A 14757-nucleotide genomic window follows, 5' to 3' on the forward strand; every position below is an offset into this window, starting at 1 on the left:
CCGGGCGGCTTGCCAACCCTTGGTTCCACCATTTTTCAGACGTGGCAGGCACGGCAATAGCGATAAATGTCACGCTTCGGGCCGGGCCAGGTCATAGTATTGCTCAGTTTGCAAAAACTGTCGAGCCACTCTGGTGACTGGCCATGAGTTTGTTGTGAGAGGATCGCAACTGTGCGGCTCCCAATTTTTTTGGGCATAGCCACCTTAAACCTATCCGCAGACTTCTCATCAGTGGCTATATAGTACAGCAGGAGCCCGTCATGGCCCAGCAAAATGAATCCGCCAGGGACTCGGCGACACACGCTGGTTCGAGCCCCCTATTCGCGCCCGCTGCAGAGCAAGCAGCGTAATGGCGTTCCCCCCAAAAATGGGAATCGATACCATTCTCCCAAAAAGAATGGTAACGCGCCCACACAGGACCACAGCAACCGCGGTGTGCGTCAGCGTCACGGGTTCGTTTTCGGCATCGTGGTCTTTGGAAAACTCCCCGGCTCGGCCGCTACGTGGTGCGCTGCTTACCTGGGTAGCAGCCAAGGTTTGTACGCATGGGGACTTGCCCTTTCCACCGAACGACGGCGAAGCCACCGTTTCACCCCCGATGCTTGCATGTGCAAAGGCACTACGAGCGGCTGTCGCACTGGGATCAAGGTTCTCGGCAGACAACAGGGGGCACGAGATAGCACGCCAGTTGCCACGTTGGTGGTGTGTTCACCACGACAGGGGGTGACGACACGGACAGGTGCAGAAAGATGCCCGTCGATAGAGGCAGCGACCTTGTTGTGCAATAAAAAGGTCAGCAGAGGAAAATGCCACGAAGCAGGCATGTTGCGACAAGCCTGAATCGCTCAGGTGAACTGACTTGCTAAGAGCATTGAAAAGCTTTGAGCTTTTTGATACCACCTTGGGTGCCAGTGTAGTGTACACGTATCCTGAAGGTGTACGGCGAAGGAGTACGTTCGGACTGCCAAGGCGTTGAGGGCAGCATGGCAAGTACATAATACTGCTTTCAAAACAAGTATCAACTGTTATTGCCTGTGGCAACATCAAAAACGCAGTACAGAACCCGTTACAAAAGGGTCAGCCGCAAAAAGCCGTTTAAAAATCAGCGAGTGGTTCACAACAAATAGGCTTACTTTAAACACCGATAAAACCAAATATATAGTTTTTAAATCCCCTTGCAAGCCTGTAGACTTCACTATGGGCAAGCTGAAGGTCAATGATACAGAAATAGAAAAAGTCGGTAGGATCTCATATTTAGGCGTAATGCTGGACGATGCGTCAAACTGGAAGCCCCATTTAGACACACTGGGGAAGAAACTTTCCTCTGTCTGTTTTACCCTGACCAAAGCTCGACAGCATTTTGAAACTGATATCTTGCGCACCATCTACTTCTCTCTGTTCCAATCTCAGATAACATATTGCATCGAGTGTTGGGGATTCACCTATCACACATACATCAAGCACATAATATGCCTACAAAAGAGAGCCTTGAGAATAATAAACCATGTTCCCCCTCGTAGACCCTCTCAGCCTCTATTTTCCAAAACCGCAATAATGCCCGTGCTTACGCTACGAGATTATCGTATAACTCTCTTGGTATATAAAATAATTTGTAACAACTTCCCCTTTCCTAGAACTATTTTCCAAACACCAGGTAAAAGTAGTCGCTCTACCTCCGAAGGCAAATTTTTAATCCCTCTCTCTCATAACACATACGGACAACGCCGTCTCAAGTACGCCGGGGTTAAAGATTGGAATGATCTCCCGTCATCCGTTTTACAATCAACCAGGATAGATCAGGCTTTAAAAGACTTTTTCTTGGATCACACAACATCCAGCTTATCGAAGAACAAAAAGTAGGGAAAAAAAAAATAAAAATTGAAAATAACATCAACTTATGATACCTTGTACATGTTTTTCCTACTGTTGCTGTTTTGGGGACGACGATAAAATTTGCAGCCTCTACCACTGACGATGTACTGCAGTCCTGACGTGTGGTCTTCTGTATGTGTGTTATTGCAATGAGAACTATACACAGCTGTCTTATTCATAGTTTTTGTATAAACCGAGCGTTTGTTTTTAGCACTGTAATTTATCTTGAATGTGTCTTTCCTATTCATACACATGCTTTTTATGGACAATTTTTTGAACACCTGTATATACTACATTTCCCCCCAAACATGTGGTTGTACATACATAGCCCCTGATTCATTTGTATTATGTTTTTAATGGATCCATTACTAGCCAATAGGCTAAGGATCCAGACATTCATGCATGTATTTGGTGAAAATGAAAAAGAGACAATAAACAATCTTGAATATCAATCAAATGGGCTTATCCACGCCATGGGCGAGAAGTACTACACAGGGTGCCGTAAGCACGTCTACTTGGGCAAAAGGGATTCACGGTGACGTGCCGCTGAGGACGAATTGGCTTTCACGACTATGCTGGGTTGTTTTCACGGTTGGGGACACCGATCGTTTGAGCAAGGGCAAAATTCGCTTGCATTGGCTTCGAGAGATACGGATCAGCGTAGCAGGACCATAAGCAAAGACACCTCACTGCTCTTCAGCCTAGCATTTGAAAGAGGCAACGAAAAGTGAGTGTTTGCTGCGGGCGCAAGGTGCCGTTGGCGAAATCAGAATGAGCCCCAAATAAAAGGTGCCGACAGACGGGAAAGAAATGTGTGCTCCCCCTACGTCGTCCCAAAAAGTTTCTCACTCTCGACGCGCGCGTGCACGAAGCGTCCCGAGAGACTTTGCGCATGGCACCACAGTTGACATCCGCTACCAGGTGAGAGGGGTTAAACATCACTCCCGCTCTCTCAGCGCGACATACCGCGGGGGAGGGGAGAGTCATGTCAGGACATGAGAATGGCAGAAATGGGCGACAAAGCCCGCACATTGGTGGCGGGCTAGCCTCGATTCCCAGAATGTGTACTGCCTCATGATGCCATGCAGTAGCTTAAGTGACCACGAATGCGAAATATAGAATGCATAGAATTGTTGCACCAAAACAATCATGGGCCTTCAGTAGTGTGTGATATGGTGATACCCATATGCTTGTTTGGGCATGTCTTTCTGTATGCCATTGACTGTTTATATCTGAGTCAAATATCACTCCTAAGTACATAAACAAGGCTATTCAATGCAGTAGTGCGATATCTAGACTCATGTTTAACCTTGGCACTTGAGTTTTTGAATAATTTGCATTCTGTGTTGACATTTAGGTGGTTTCATTTAAACTATGAGTGTACTTTCTGTAACTCTTCTTTAATTTTACCTTTAATGTAATTTAAGCAGTCGCCAACAAAAATTATATCCGGATTCTGTATTCCGCACCTCTCCATTAGTAGTCACTTGTCATTAACACAAGTGGCTCTCTCCTTGGTTTAGTGTCTCTCTTAATCTTTTTTTATGTTTTGTCATACAGGATGGTCATATCTGCTTCTGGGGCTTGCCAGGAAACCTCATCAACAGAATGACAGCACCAGGGGTAAGCTTTGTGCTCTGCAACCTTCTTTGTGCTCTGCAACTTCGAGTCACTTTCAAGGTGCCTACAATGGCAGATTACTCAACATTGTGTGGAGTGTTAGGATCGGCGCCTGGGTCGACAGGGTTGCGGGGTCTTTTGTTCATCAGACAAGTAGCAGAAAGGCTGCCCGCCTGATGTTCGCCCTGTATTGACCTTCCTAGCCGTGAAGTGAGGTTCTGTGCAGTACGAAACCATAAGGTGTTGCATGAGTACACCTCAGTAATTTTCGTGGTCGCGAAATCTTCCTGCAAAAGACGGCTGTGTTAGCCCCAACGACAACTCGTCCTGCTTATTGAGCGTGATAAACGGTGATCCTTGTGATTGCGTCGGTATGAGCGTGGGACCCATTGCCCCAGCGGCCTTCTCACAACAACGAAGGGGTACCTTGGTGCCAGAGGTACGGTGCAGTGACCATGCCCCAATAGTGGACGTTTACAGGGGTGGGTGTGGGCGTCACCCTTTCATTTCATTTCATTTTATTTCCTTAAAGACCCACGAGGGGGTATTACATAAGGGGTGGGTAATTATAAAGACAAAACATAGAAGCCAAAGATTTAACATAGAAAGTGCTTATTGATATTTTCTATGAACGAGGAAGGGCAGAGAATGGTTGCGATTTCACTGGGAAGGCCGTTCCAGTCTGGTGCGGTACGTGGGAAAAATGAGGCAGAAAAAGTAAAAGTCCGGGAACGTGGCCGAGCAACTTGAAGCAAATGGCTCGTGCAGTGAGATATGCGTGTTGCGGGAACAATATAAGGTGGGGCATGCAAGGGACTATGAAAAAGTTTGTGGAACACTGACAGGCTGGCAATACGACGGCGAAGTTGTAGATCTGGTAAACCAGATTCTGCTTTCAATCCAGATACGCGGACAGTGGAAGAGTATGAACAGTGAATAAATCTAGCGGCCCGGTTTTGAAGCGATTCGATGGCATGTGTAAGATAAGATTGTCGAGGGTCCCAAATTGACGATGCGTATTCTAGTTTAGGTCGAACGATGGATTTGTATGCTTGTAATTTTACGTGTTGTGGAGCGAGGCGTAAATGGCGTTTAAGGAAACCCAGTGTTTTATTTGCAGATGAAATGATATTAGTGACGTGTATGTTCCTTGAAAGATCGTTACAAAGAGTGACGCCGAAATACTTGTATGACGCAACATTTTCTAGGGAGATGACATTAACTGCGTACAGATACACAAGCGGCATGCGGCAGCGATGGAATGAAACGACTTTACATTTACTCGGGTTAAGTTCCATGAGCCAGTGCTCACACCATTCTTGGAGGCAGTTCAGGTTGGCTTGTAAAAATGACTGTTTTGAAGTGTCAGTAACAGTGTCATATATAACGCAGTCATCAGCAAACAGGCGGGTTTTACAGGTTAGGTTTGAAGGCAAGTAATTTATGTATATAAAGAATAAAAGGGGACCAAGAACCAAGCCCTAGGGTACTCCGGACGTTGCTGGAAGAGGATTAGAGGTACATTAACAGACTGGGAGCGGTTTGTAAGAAATTCTCTGATCCAATTTAGCATGCTCGGGTGAAGGTGAAAAAGTTTTAGTAACAGTCGAGAATGGGGTACTTTGTCGAACGCTTTGAAAAAATCTAAGAATACGGCATCGGTTTGTAAGTTACAGTCCAGGTTAGTATGCAAATCATGAACAAATAAGGCCAGTTGCGTTTCACAAGAGAAACCTCTGCGGAACCCATGTTGTGCTGGATGGAAAAAGCTGTTTGAATCAAGAAAGTCTATGGTATGCGTGTAGATGACGTGTTCCATTATTTTACAGGGAACGCTGGTTAAAGATATGGGACGATAGTTTAATGGTGAATTTTTGTTACCCGATTTGAAAATTGGAACGACCTTCCCATTCTTCCAGTCATCTGGTAGGCGTTCTGTTTAAAGTGACTGTGAGAAGAGCAAGCATAGAAAAGATGCACAAATATATTTTGTATTCTTAAGGAATTTGGAGTTGATTTCGTCAATACCAGAAGAGGAGGAAAGTTTTAATTTGTCGATTAAGCACATAATTCCATTAGCAGTGAATGATACCAGTGGCATAGCACACTCTATAATAGTTGGTGGTATTGTAAATGACACGTTACTTTCTTTGGTCAACACGGATGAGAAAGCGGTGTTGAAGATGTTAGCGCATTGATCATCGGTGAATACGTGACCCGATTCACTGGTAAGAGTAATTCAGGCAGTATGGGGGGGGGGGGGGGTTCAAAATCTGCCAAAATTTTTTTTGGTTGTTAGTCAGCATGCTTGGTAAGTCAACGTTGAAAAAATAATTCTTTGCGTCTTGAACTGCACATAAATAAGCTTTTTCAGCTGCGTAGTATTTCTGCCACTTTTGCGAGTCTTCTAGTCTTTTTGCTAATCTAAACAGGCATTTTTTCTTGTTTTCTAATCTATTCAGAGATTTAGAGAACCATGGCTTTTGGCAGTTTGCGCGGAAGCCTGATTTCCGAATAAACTTGTCAGTCGATTCATTGACCTTGTCCTTAAACAGTGTCACGCTTTCTTCGACGGACCGGGAAAAGAAAGTAGTTTCTAAACTGGATAAGAATGCGTTAAGTGCCAAATTTATTGCTTCATAATTCCCCTTGTCGTACAACCGAATGATTTTCTGGGTGTTTTGATGAATTAACGGTTTAAATGCAAATTCGGTATGGATGACCTTATGGTCACTTATTTCGGGGAGATAATTAATCGAGACCATGTCATCTGGGTGACTGGTTAGTATTAGGTCCAAAATATTTTCACACTCTTGTGTTACGCGTGTTGGTGCAGTTACCACTTGTGAAAGATTAAAATTAAAAAAAACGTCCAGGAAAGCCCCGGCTTTGCCTTGTGCCTGTGATGGCATGGTTTGGTTAAGCCAGTTAATACCCGGAAAATTAAAATCACCGAACAAAACTACGGGGGCGTTGGGGTACTTTTTTGTAACTTCGTTTAAGACGTCGTTAAGGTTATTAGAAAAGTCAGGATAGCTCTTCGGGAGCCTGTAGCAGACGCCAAGTAATACTGACTGGGGCTTTGCAGAACAAAGAATCCAAATAATTTCAAGGTCAGATGACAGGTTAACTAACGAGCAGGTTATTTTTTGGTTTCTGGCAACAAGAACTCCTCCTCCCTTCTAATCTTTTCGATCCTTCCGAAATAGCTGAAAATTAGGTAAATCGGCCAAGACCCCTTGATCTGAGACGCTGTCATTTAACCATGTTTCGGTTAATATAAGAAAGTCGCTGTTGGATGACAAAGCCAGATTTGAAATATGTTCTCGCTTTGAATTGATACTTCTAATATTAGTGGAGATCACGGAAAACGAAAAAGCTGATTTGGGGACAATTTGGGGGGAGGTTGGCCTTGGTCGAGGACAGCATGATTGCTATTTTATTTCTTTCACAGACTGCGATGTCTTGTCGTAGCGTTTAGTTATGAGAAAAGAGGATTTTGAAGTGCACAGTGAAAGCTGTTGACTTAGTTCTTGCAAAAGTAATTATATGTTTGCACGCATGACGTACGGCAGGGGAGAAGTCCTCGCCCACGCTGAAGCCTGTGTCCTTGAATTTGCGGCCGTTGGAAAGGATAAGTTCTTTTGTCTTGGATGATTGAAACTTTACAATTATGGGTCGAATGCGGTTTTCTGAGAAGCGCCCCAGGCGGTGCGCATGCTCAATTTCTGAGGGAGGAATTGTTAGTTGGAGTGTGTCACAGCAGTGACGGACGATTATTTCTTCCGAGTCCGAATACGTTTCAGTTTTAGTAGTATCCAGAATGCCATAAAATATAAAATTGTTACGTCTCGAACGGTTCTCACTGTCATCTACACGAGATTCGAGATTACAGATCTTGTGAGTCATTTCGTTTGTGAGTGTCTTTAGGTCAACCAGCTCTGTGCGCATGAATGAAAGGGCAGTGCAATGTTTTTCAAGGTCAGTGATGCTTTTGCACAAATCTGTTATTGTTACGTCCGTCGTTTTTAGTTGGTTTTTAATTTCCTGCATGTCGGAAATAAGCTTATTCTGTCCAGTGAATAGCTTCTGCAATTCAGTAAGCAAGTCTTCACCAGTGGGAGGCCCAGGGTTAGTTTCGACATCCCCCTCCAAAAGCAAAAAAGAGTGTATGACCTGCACACACTTAACAATAATCACAACACAGCACCGTGGGCTCGGCAGCTGAACTAAAAAATAATTACTCGATTTCTTAGCAAGAAAAGCACTTCTGTTACTGACCTGCATGATGAAGGCAAACGGATTAGGCTGCGCGTTCGCACAGCTACCGAGCCCACAATGCGGCGCGGACAGGGGCGGTTGTTTTGTAGTCGTGGCTGCAGATGATGTCTGTCTTGATGGGGTAGTCCACGTGTGGTCGAGGCTCAAGGTTTGCAGTGGTGGCGCTATTGCTGGATCCGGTGCGATAGTAGCGGGATTCAAGTTTGAAGTGCTGCTGTGGAAGGGGGCGGGAATTGTTGACGGTCCGATGAAGCCAGGCATGAGAAACAGCAGGAACAACTTTGAAGGCATCGTGAGTACCTGCATGATGAAGGCAAACAGATTAGGCTGCGCGTTCGCACAGCTACCGAGCTCATACAACCCTTGGAACCATACCACCCCATACCACCCTTGGAAGTGGTATGGAATTTGGGGATCTGGGGAGAATGTACTCTTTATAGTGAGCAACGAGCTCATCCGTGAGTGATTTTTTTCGTCATGTACAGAGTGTAATAGATCCCCCGGTAAGTTCACCTTTCTACCTCCTCGGCATCTTCATCCCGGGTCTCCGATGGCTGCAAAGGCCGGTCGCAACAACTGGATGGCGGACGGTGGGATAAGACTGTGATGGAGAGCGACATGGTCCTGAGGTCAACTGAAAGCCCTAGACTTGGAATTTGATTGGATTGACGCAGCGTACGACCACATGGTATTGGGCGAGTGCCTGGCTTTGCGCTTGAGATGTATCGAGTCTTTTAGCCCAGACCCGTTAAATGATAGATACATCTGGCAACTGCCTACACATTGTGGTTGCTATCTCAGCACAGAGCAGCACTCAGCGATCATCTGAGCAAGCAAGGAAAAGCAGTATAGCTCAGGTAATTTGGTAGAAACAGATAAGGATACGTTGCGGGAGATTTTTGAGATGTTGGAGAGAGTGGAAGAGCGAAGGAGAAACAGGAAAAAAGATGGTGAGGTAAGTTGGCCTTGTGGTACTTTTACTTGTGGTACTGCTTGTGTGGTTTAGCTTTGGTCTTCGTTCTGGGGTTCGCCAGACTTCAATATTTGTAGACTCATAATTGAAATGCTGGTGTGTTTATGTTTGTCTGAGCTGAGCCAAAGCAAAGTAGTAGCCATGGACTTGATGAGATTGACGAGGGATAACCTATAAACTTGTGTTGGCATCTCGACATAGAAGTAGACATCCATATGCCTGCATCTCAACTCCATGAAGTAATTGCTGAAAGCAAAAACAAGAAGGCAGATCTCGAGCACTTCGGGAATGTGTATTAAAGGAGCAGGAACAGATGTAGAAACAGGATAAGGCATGAAAAATGCAGGAAGGTGGTGCTAGCCACCGAAGGCCAGAGTAAGTGCAACGAGGTGCTGTGCCAGGAGAATTCTAGGGAAGCAGTAAGACAGTTGTAGATCATCTGGCACAGACACAAAGTGAGGGTTTCCCTATGGTGGATTCTGTATTCGGTGTCCAAGGAGATTTGCATCCATGTCTACGGAACACTGGGGTGGTTTCAGGAGATGGAGCAAAAGTAGAGAGCTAAGAGTACAATGCCGTTAGGGGCAGCTCTAAGAAATTCGAGGTGGTCTAGTGGCTAAGATACTCGGCTGCTGACCTGCAGGTCGCGGGCTCAAATCCCGGCTGAGGTGGCTGCATTTCCGATGCAGGCGGAAATGTTGTAGACCCGTCTACTCGGATTTGGGTGCACGTTAAAGAACCCCAGGTGGGCGAAATTTCCGCAGCCCTCCACTACGGCGTCTCTCATAATCATATGGTGGTTTTGAGACGTTAAACCCCACATATCAATCAAGAAATTCGAGGTAGGTTCCTTGGCAGTGGTGAGAACCTGCCCCAATTGCGCCAACCTGCGCCAACTGAAAATTACTTTGCCATACTTCTGAAAAAGGGTCTTTCTTGTCTAATCTCTGCCATTGCTGGGCCACAAGGTGGTATTGGAACCGGAAGTAATGTTTACACCACACATTGTAAGCTGATATTACGCAATGGTTGCCATTTTATACACTTGCGCTGCTGCATTTGCGTACTGTTACACTGCTTCAACAGCACGAAATCAGCCGATCACTTATTCCGACTTCCCCGCGATCACGGTGGGACTTTTTCTGGTAACTATTGGCAAAGAACGAAGGGGACGTAGTGACCAGTGAAAAGCGCATCTGTGTGGCATCGCCGATAAAAAGCCTGCGTGTGTGGCATGCTTTTAATAGCCGCCAACTCCCTGAGTGGGCAGCGGGGCCTATCGCTGTCGTCTTGATCGTTGTGCGGGACCGCGTTCAGCGTGCACAGATTTGCAGAAACGAAAGCAGCTTCCTGTTGCGGATTTTAGCGTTGTGAATCGCGGGCACCGAGACGGCAAGCGTAGCGCTGTCATAACCATACGTACTGCACACTTTCAATTAGGTTGCAACCCAAATGGACCTCTGTTCACTTGCAGGACTACTAGAGCATCGCTCGCGGAGAGCTTGGATCATCATGTTGTTGGATCATTAGCTTGGATCATCATGGAGCATCTGTGCGTGGTCCGAAGCGGACCTGGGCGCAAGCGACTCGGCACGGTGTGTACTCCACGTAGGCGGAGTGCTGCGCGCAAGTAGCTTGTAGACGTCTGGCTCCCTGCGACTGTACCGCGTCTCAAGAAAGTTATGTCTGTTTTGCTAAGTAGCAGATTGCGGTACCCATTTATCGCGGACAGCCACTTATATCCATTTGGTCACTATGGCAGTCACTGCGTCGGCTGCGTATCCCAGACTCTGCAGTAGTTTCGGAATGCTCCCTGACATCGGCACTGTGTGCCACCGGACGACCATGTGAGAGTGCCAATACAGTACGAAGAACTTTACTTACAGATCAGGAGAAGTGCCACGTGTTAGGGCGACACTGCGGGCCGCTCTCACGTGGGGACAATTAGACCTAGCCTTATCCCTCAGCCTTACCGCCTAGCTTACCTAGCCTTACCGCCTGGACACCCCAAAGTTGATGCTGATATTCTGAGCTCTTCACTTCCGAGTTTCATTTCTGCTTTGTGAGGTCCTTATTTGCACGTAACAAGGGGCACCACCAAAGCATGTGCTCTAAATCGCACGGTTTCCCGCAGCGAGGCCACTGTGAGCTGAAGTGGTTTCAGTCATGGAGAATACATGACTTGTCGTGTCAGAGACTGAGTGAATTTTAACCTTCCACTAGGCCATCAAGCGTAGCCTTGATGGCTCCAATCGTGATGCTAATTTACTCGATGGCGTCTTTGATTTACGATTCAGCCTTCATAGTAGAGCTGCTACACGGCGAATTAACAATGGCTCGCTTTTTAGCTGTGTGTTTACTAGTTGCTTCCTCAACTGGGACTTCCATGGGGCCTCATCCTTTAGGTACTGAATGGGTGCAGAAAGTTGTACTGCAACTTGTTTGGTCGCCAATCATTTCTGAATATTGGCAAACAGAAAGTAATGGCTTTGTGGTTAGCACTTTAGGCAATATTTGCTATGGAAATGTACTTTTTCCTTTTTTAGCGGCGATGGCACATGTGAAAAATTGGTACTTGGTGAATAATGCTATGTCGAGTGCTGAGGGAATAATACTACGTTGAGTGCGCTGCTAGCCGCGTTCTTGGCACTTATGTACAGGGGGGTCAAAAGTTTCCAGGCCACTATTCCCTTTATTCCTAAGGCAGCGTGGCTTGGGAGCTTTTCAACGCCCTCTTGTACGTATCAATGAGGTTTTGCAGTAACAAGCTTTGAATCTGTGTGGGCGTGGAGGGGGGCTCCTAGGCATGCGCAGGGTTCTGCTTTAGGGGGGGGGGGGGGCAAAGATTTGTCGCAGCGCCTTCTCGGTATCATATCAATGTATGGGGCTGACTTTGTGCCCCCTTTCGCCCTGTCTCTATTATGTCAATGTATTGGGCTTGCTTTGCGCCCCGCCACGGTGGTCTAGTGGCTAAGGTACTCGGCTGCTGACCCGCAGGTTGCGGGATCAAATCCCGGCTGTGGCGGCTGCATTTCCAATGGAGGCGGAAATGTTGTAGGCCCGTGTACTCAGATTTGGGTGCACGTTAAAGAACCCCAGGTGGTCAAAATTTCCGGAGCCCTCCACTACGGCGTCTCTCATAATCATATGGTGGTGTTGGTACGTTAAACCCCACAAATCAATCAATCAATGGGCTTGCTTTGCGCCCCTTTCCCCCCCCTCGCCTCCCTGTGTGCACGCCTATGAGAGGGAGCGTGTGCGCACATGCTGCTAGCACTTCATGCTGCAACTAGTTTGTTGGTACAATATCCTTCACTTTATGTCACCGCTTCTGTGTAGGATCCTGCTATTGATTTTTTGCTTATTTTTTTGTGCACTTTCTACTTCTGTAGAAATGATTATGTAAACTTAAAGAACAAAAAACTAAATTAAAGCTAAATTTTCTTCCTCTGTGTGTATTATGAAAAACCCCCGTGCATGATTCAAACACAAAAATAGCTGGTTATAAAGCACATGGTGCCTGCTCCAATGGCTGCTCCAAAATGCTGGAAGGCATTCCCACCACTGGAAGAAAATGGCTGCTGTGTTAGTAGGTGCGTTAAAGGCCAACTCCGTTGATTTTTTGAGATCAATGGATCTCAATGAAATTTGCTTGGTAGGTTCCTTTGCACATTTTCGTCATTTTTGCCAAAAAACATGCCTCTCAATGATCATTTGCAAATGAATTTTAAAGATTGCCTCGAAACATTTACCTTGCCTCCCAGAATTATTGGCAGGACTTTCTGTGTGACATCATGTTTGGCATGTCAGCGTAAGCGATGCAGCCGAAGGCATCACTATTCTTACTGCTACAGGGTTTATTCTGCTGGCCACAAGGCGACGGCGGCAGTGTTTGGTGCAGAGAAGCTTCCTTCCTTACTCTGTGGTGCTTTTTTTACCTGCGCTTCGCTGGTCTGGCTTTCACAGTTTTCATACTCTGTGCCGGCGAGACACGTATACGAATTCCGGCTCGTACCAAATAGTATGTCATGCGTAGACAAAGCGCTCGATGTGTTTTCGGTTTCGGTATTGTGCCTTTTTGCTTATTAAAAATTATTTTGAATTTTTCAAAAGTAATTTTCAATTCCAGCTATTGGGCTCGTGACAAGAGTGTCTCTGAAACACATAAACACCATTACCTTGACATGGTCTAAAAATCATCGGAGTGGGTCTTTCAGTTGTCCGCCAATCTGGAGAGTGAAGTAAACGATGGTTTGTACGCAAATCATTTATACTGCGCTGGCAAGGCAGCTAACCAAAGCAGCGAGACTGCAGATGAGCAAGAGATGCGAGCAGAAGAATCAGAAATGCACCACAAAGAGAGGTGTAGCCGGAATTGGCGTCAAGACGCTAGGAGTGTGACAAACAGCACACCTAGCTTGAAAGGTAGCAGACTTTTTCATGTGGTAAGTGGAATGAGGCATTTGTCGTCAATGCTGGAGTTGTTTAGCATGCGTCCGAGCCACCGTACAAGAAGAAAAAGAAGGGCGCGTTCGGTAAAAAATAGAAGAAAAGAGACAGTCAGCCTCCCGTCGTTCTATTCGTGGCAAGTTTGATGGGATTTCAAGTTAAATGGTTTGCAAGAGTTAGCTGAGTAAGAGGAAGAACGCAGGTCACCAGCTTGCTGGTGTTTGGGGGCGAAGCTAATGGCTTGTGCAATTCTCTGTTCGGTAATGTAGTATCACACGTTCATCTAAAAAGCGAGTGACAGTTGTAAGCTTTTGGAAGTGGTCGATAGCGGATTTGTTTGTTTTGTTTGAACGTTTGTTTTGACTGTTTTGAAATGTCTTCCTTAACTTTCTAGACTATTAGATAGTGAACAAGTGTTAGGTTTTTTTTATTTCTTAGGCGTCTTATGTTTTTCTTTTAAAGGTAAATGTTCTGTTGTTGCATAACGACACGCATCCGAGCGTGCCTCAGAATATATACGAGTCGGTGAATAAGAGCGATGTTAGGAGGTGATTATGAGTGAGCGCGGCAAAGCAAGGATCTTGCTTGTGAATTTTTTTTCAGGGTTCTTGTGAAAGTTTGTTTTGTTAATTTATTGTTTTGTTCACATATTTCAGGTGTGGACATTGGTAAAAAAAAATAGTTTGTGAGTTTATGTATATGTTTTATGAGAATGGTAACCACAAAGCTGTAGTAGTGCATCCGTGCGCTACTACGTAGTACTACTAAGTAGTAGTACACTACTAAGAGCACAACTAAGTAGTAGTGCATCCGTGCAGTAGCACTATAACGTGAGATTGCGGACATTTAGTGTTAATGTCCCTGATGCTGGTGCAGCATGATAGTTATCTTTTCGTCTATTCAAAGGAAATCGATGACTAGCTTTGGCAGCACAAAATTTGGGGGACCAAAAGATAACGTGAAGCATAACGCATTTGTGTGAGGCCTGGTTGCCTTACAGTGGATTACTGACGCTCGCACACAAGTACACCACGATGGGCACATTCCTTGAGAAATAATGTTTCTCGAACCCAGTTCAATTCTAAGCTTATTCTCGTGTTGGGATTGGGAGCTTCAGTGAAAGCTCAGAAAAATGCTTTGATCGCTGTTTCATGTCTTAGTTTTACTATTTAAAGAAGGTTGTTCTTACATGATTTTTCGGACTCCGTGTGTCTCAGTGCAGACACAGGGCGCTCTCTCGTGCCTGTGGTTGTGTGCTTCTATGCAAATTCTCAGGAAGAAAGCAATGAGGAACAAGCGGGAAAGTCCAAGGTTAGGCATCATCGGCAAAGGACTGAAAGGACGCCAATTGTCATTGACGCTTCGGGCAACGTATTCAGATGGTCACCCTCAGGTGAAGTCTCCCGACGGTGGACAAGCTGTTACGATCGGCTCCTGGGCTGACGGGGGGGCGGCTTTTTGTTCGAGAAACAAGCCGCCGATGGTCTGCTGGCCCGATGTTCACCATGTATTGTCCTTCCTAGCCAAGAAGTGAGGCGCTGTGTAGTCCGAAGTATTTAAGT

General features: G+C 45.8%; 1 protein-coding gene across 12 annotated transcripts in view; it reads left to right on the forward strand.

Moving 5' to 3' along the window:
• Positions 1-14757, forward strand: part of LOC119162985 (tRNA (34-2'-O)-methyltransferase regulator WDR6) — a 996048-nt gene that overhangs the window by 213599 nt on the left and 767692 nt on the right. For all 12 annotated transcript variants that reach the window (XM_075884507.1, XM_075884515.1, XM_075884512.1 and 9 more), the window contains one exon: positions 3433-3495. In XM_075884507.1, coding sequence (XP_075740622.1) covers positions 3433-3495 — 63 coding nt within the window. The remainder of the gene's footprint in view (positions 1-3432; positions 3496-14757) is intronic.

This window comes from Rhipicephalus microplus, unplaced genomic scaffold (genome assembly GCF_043290135.1).
Source record: "Rhipicephalus microplus isolate Deutch F79 unplaced genomic scaffold, USDA_Rmic scaffold_34, whole genome shotgun sequence".
NCBI lineage: Eukaryota > Metazoa > Arthropoda > Arachnida > Ixodida > Ixodidae > Rhipicephalus > Rhipicephalus microplus.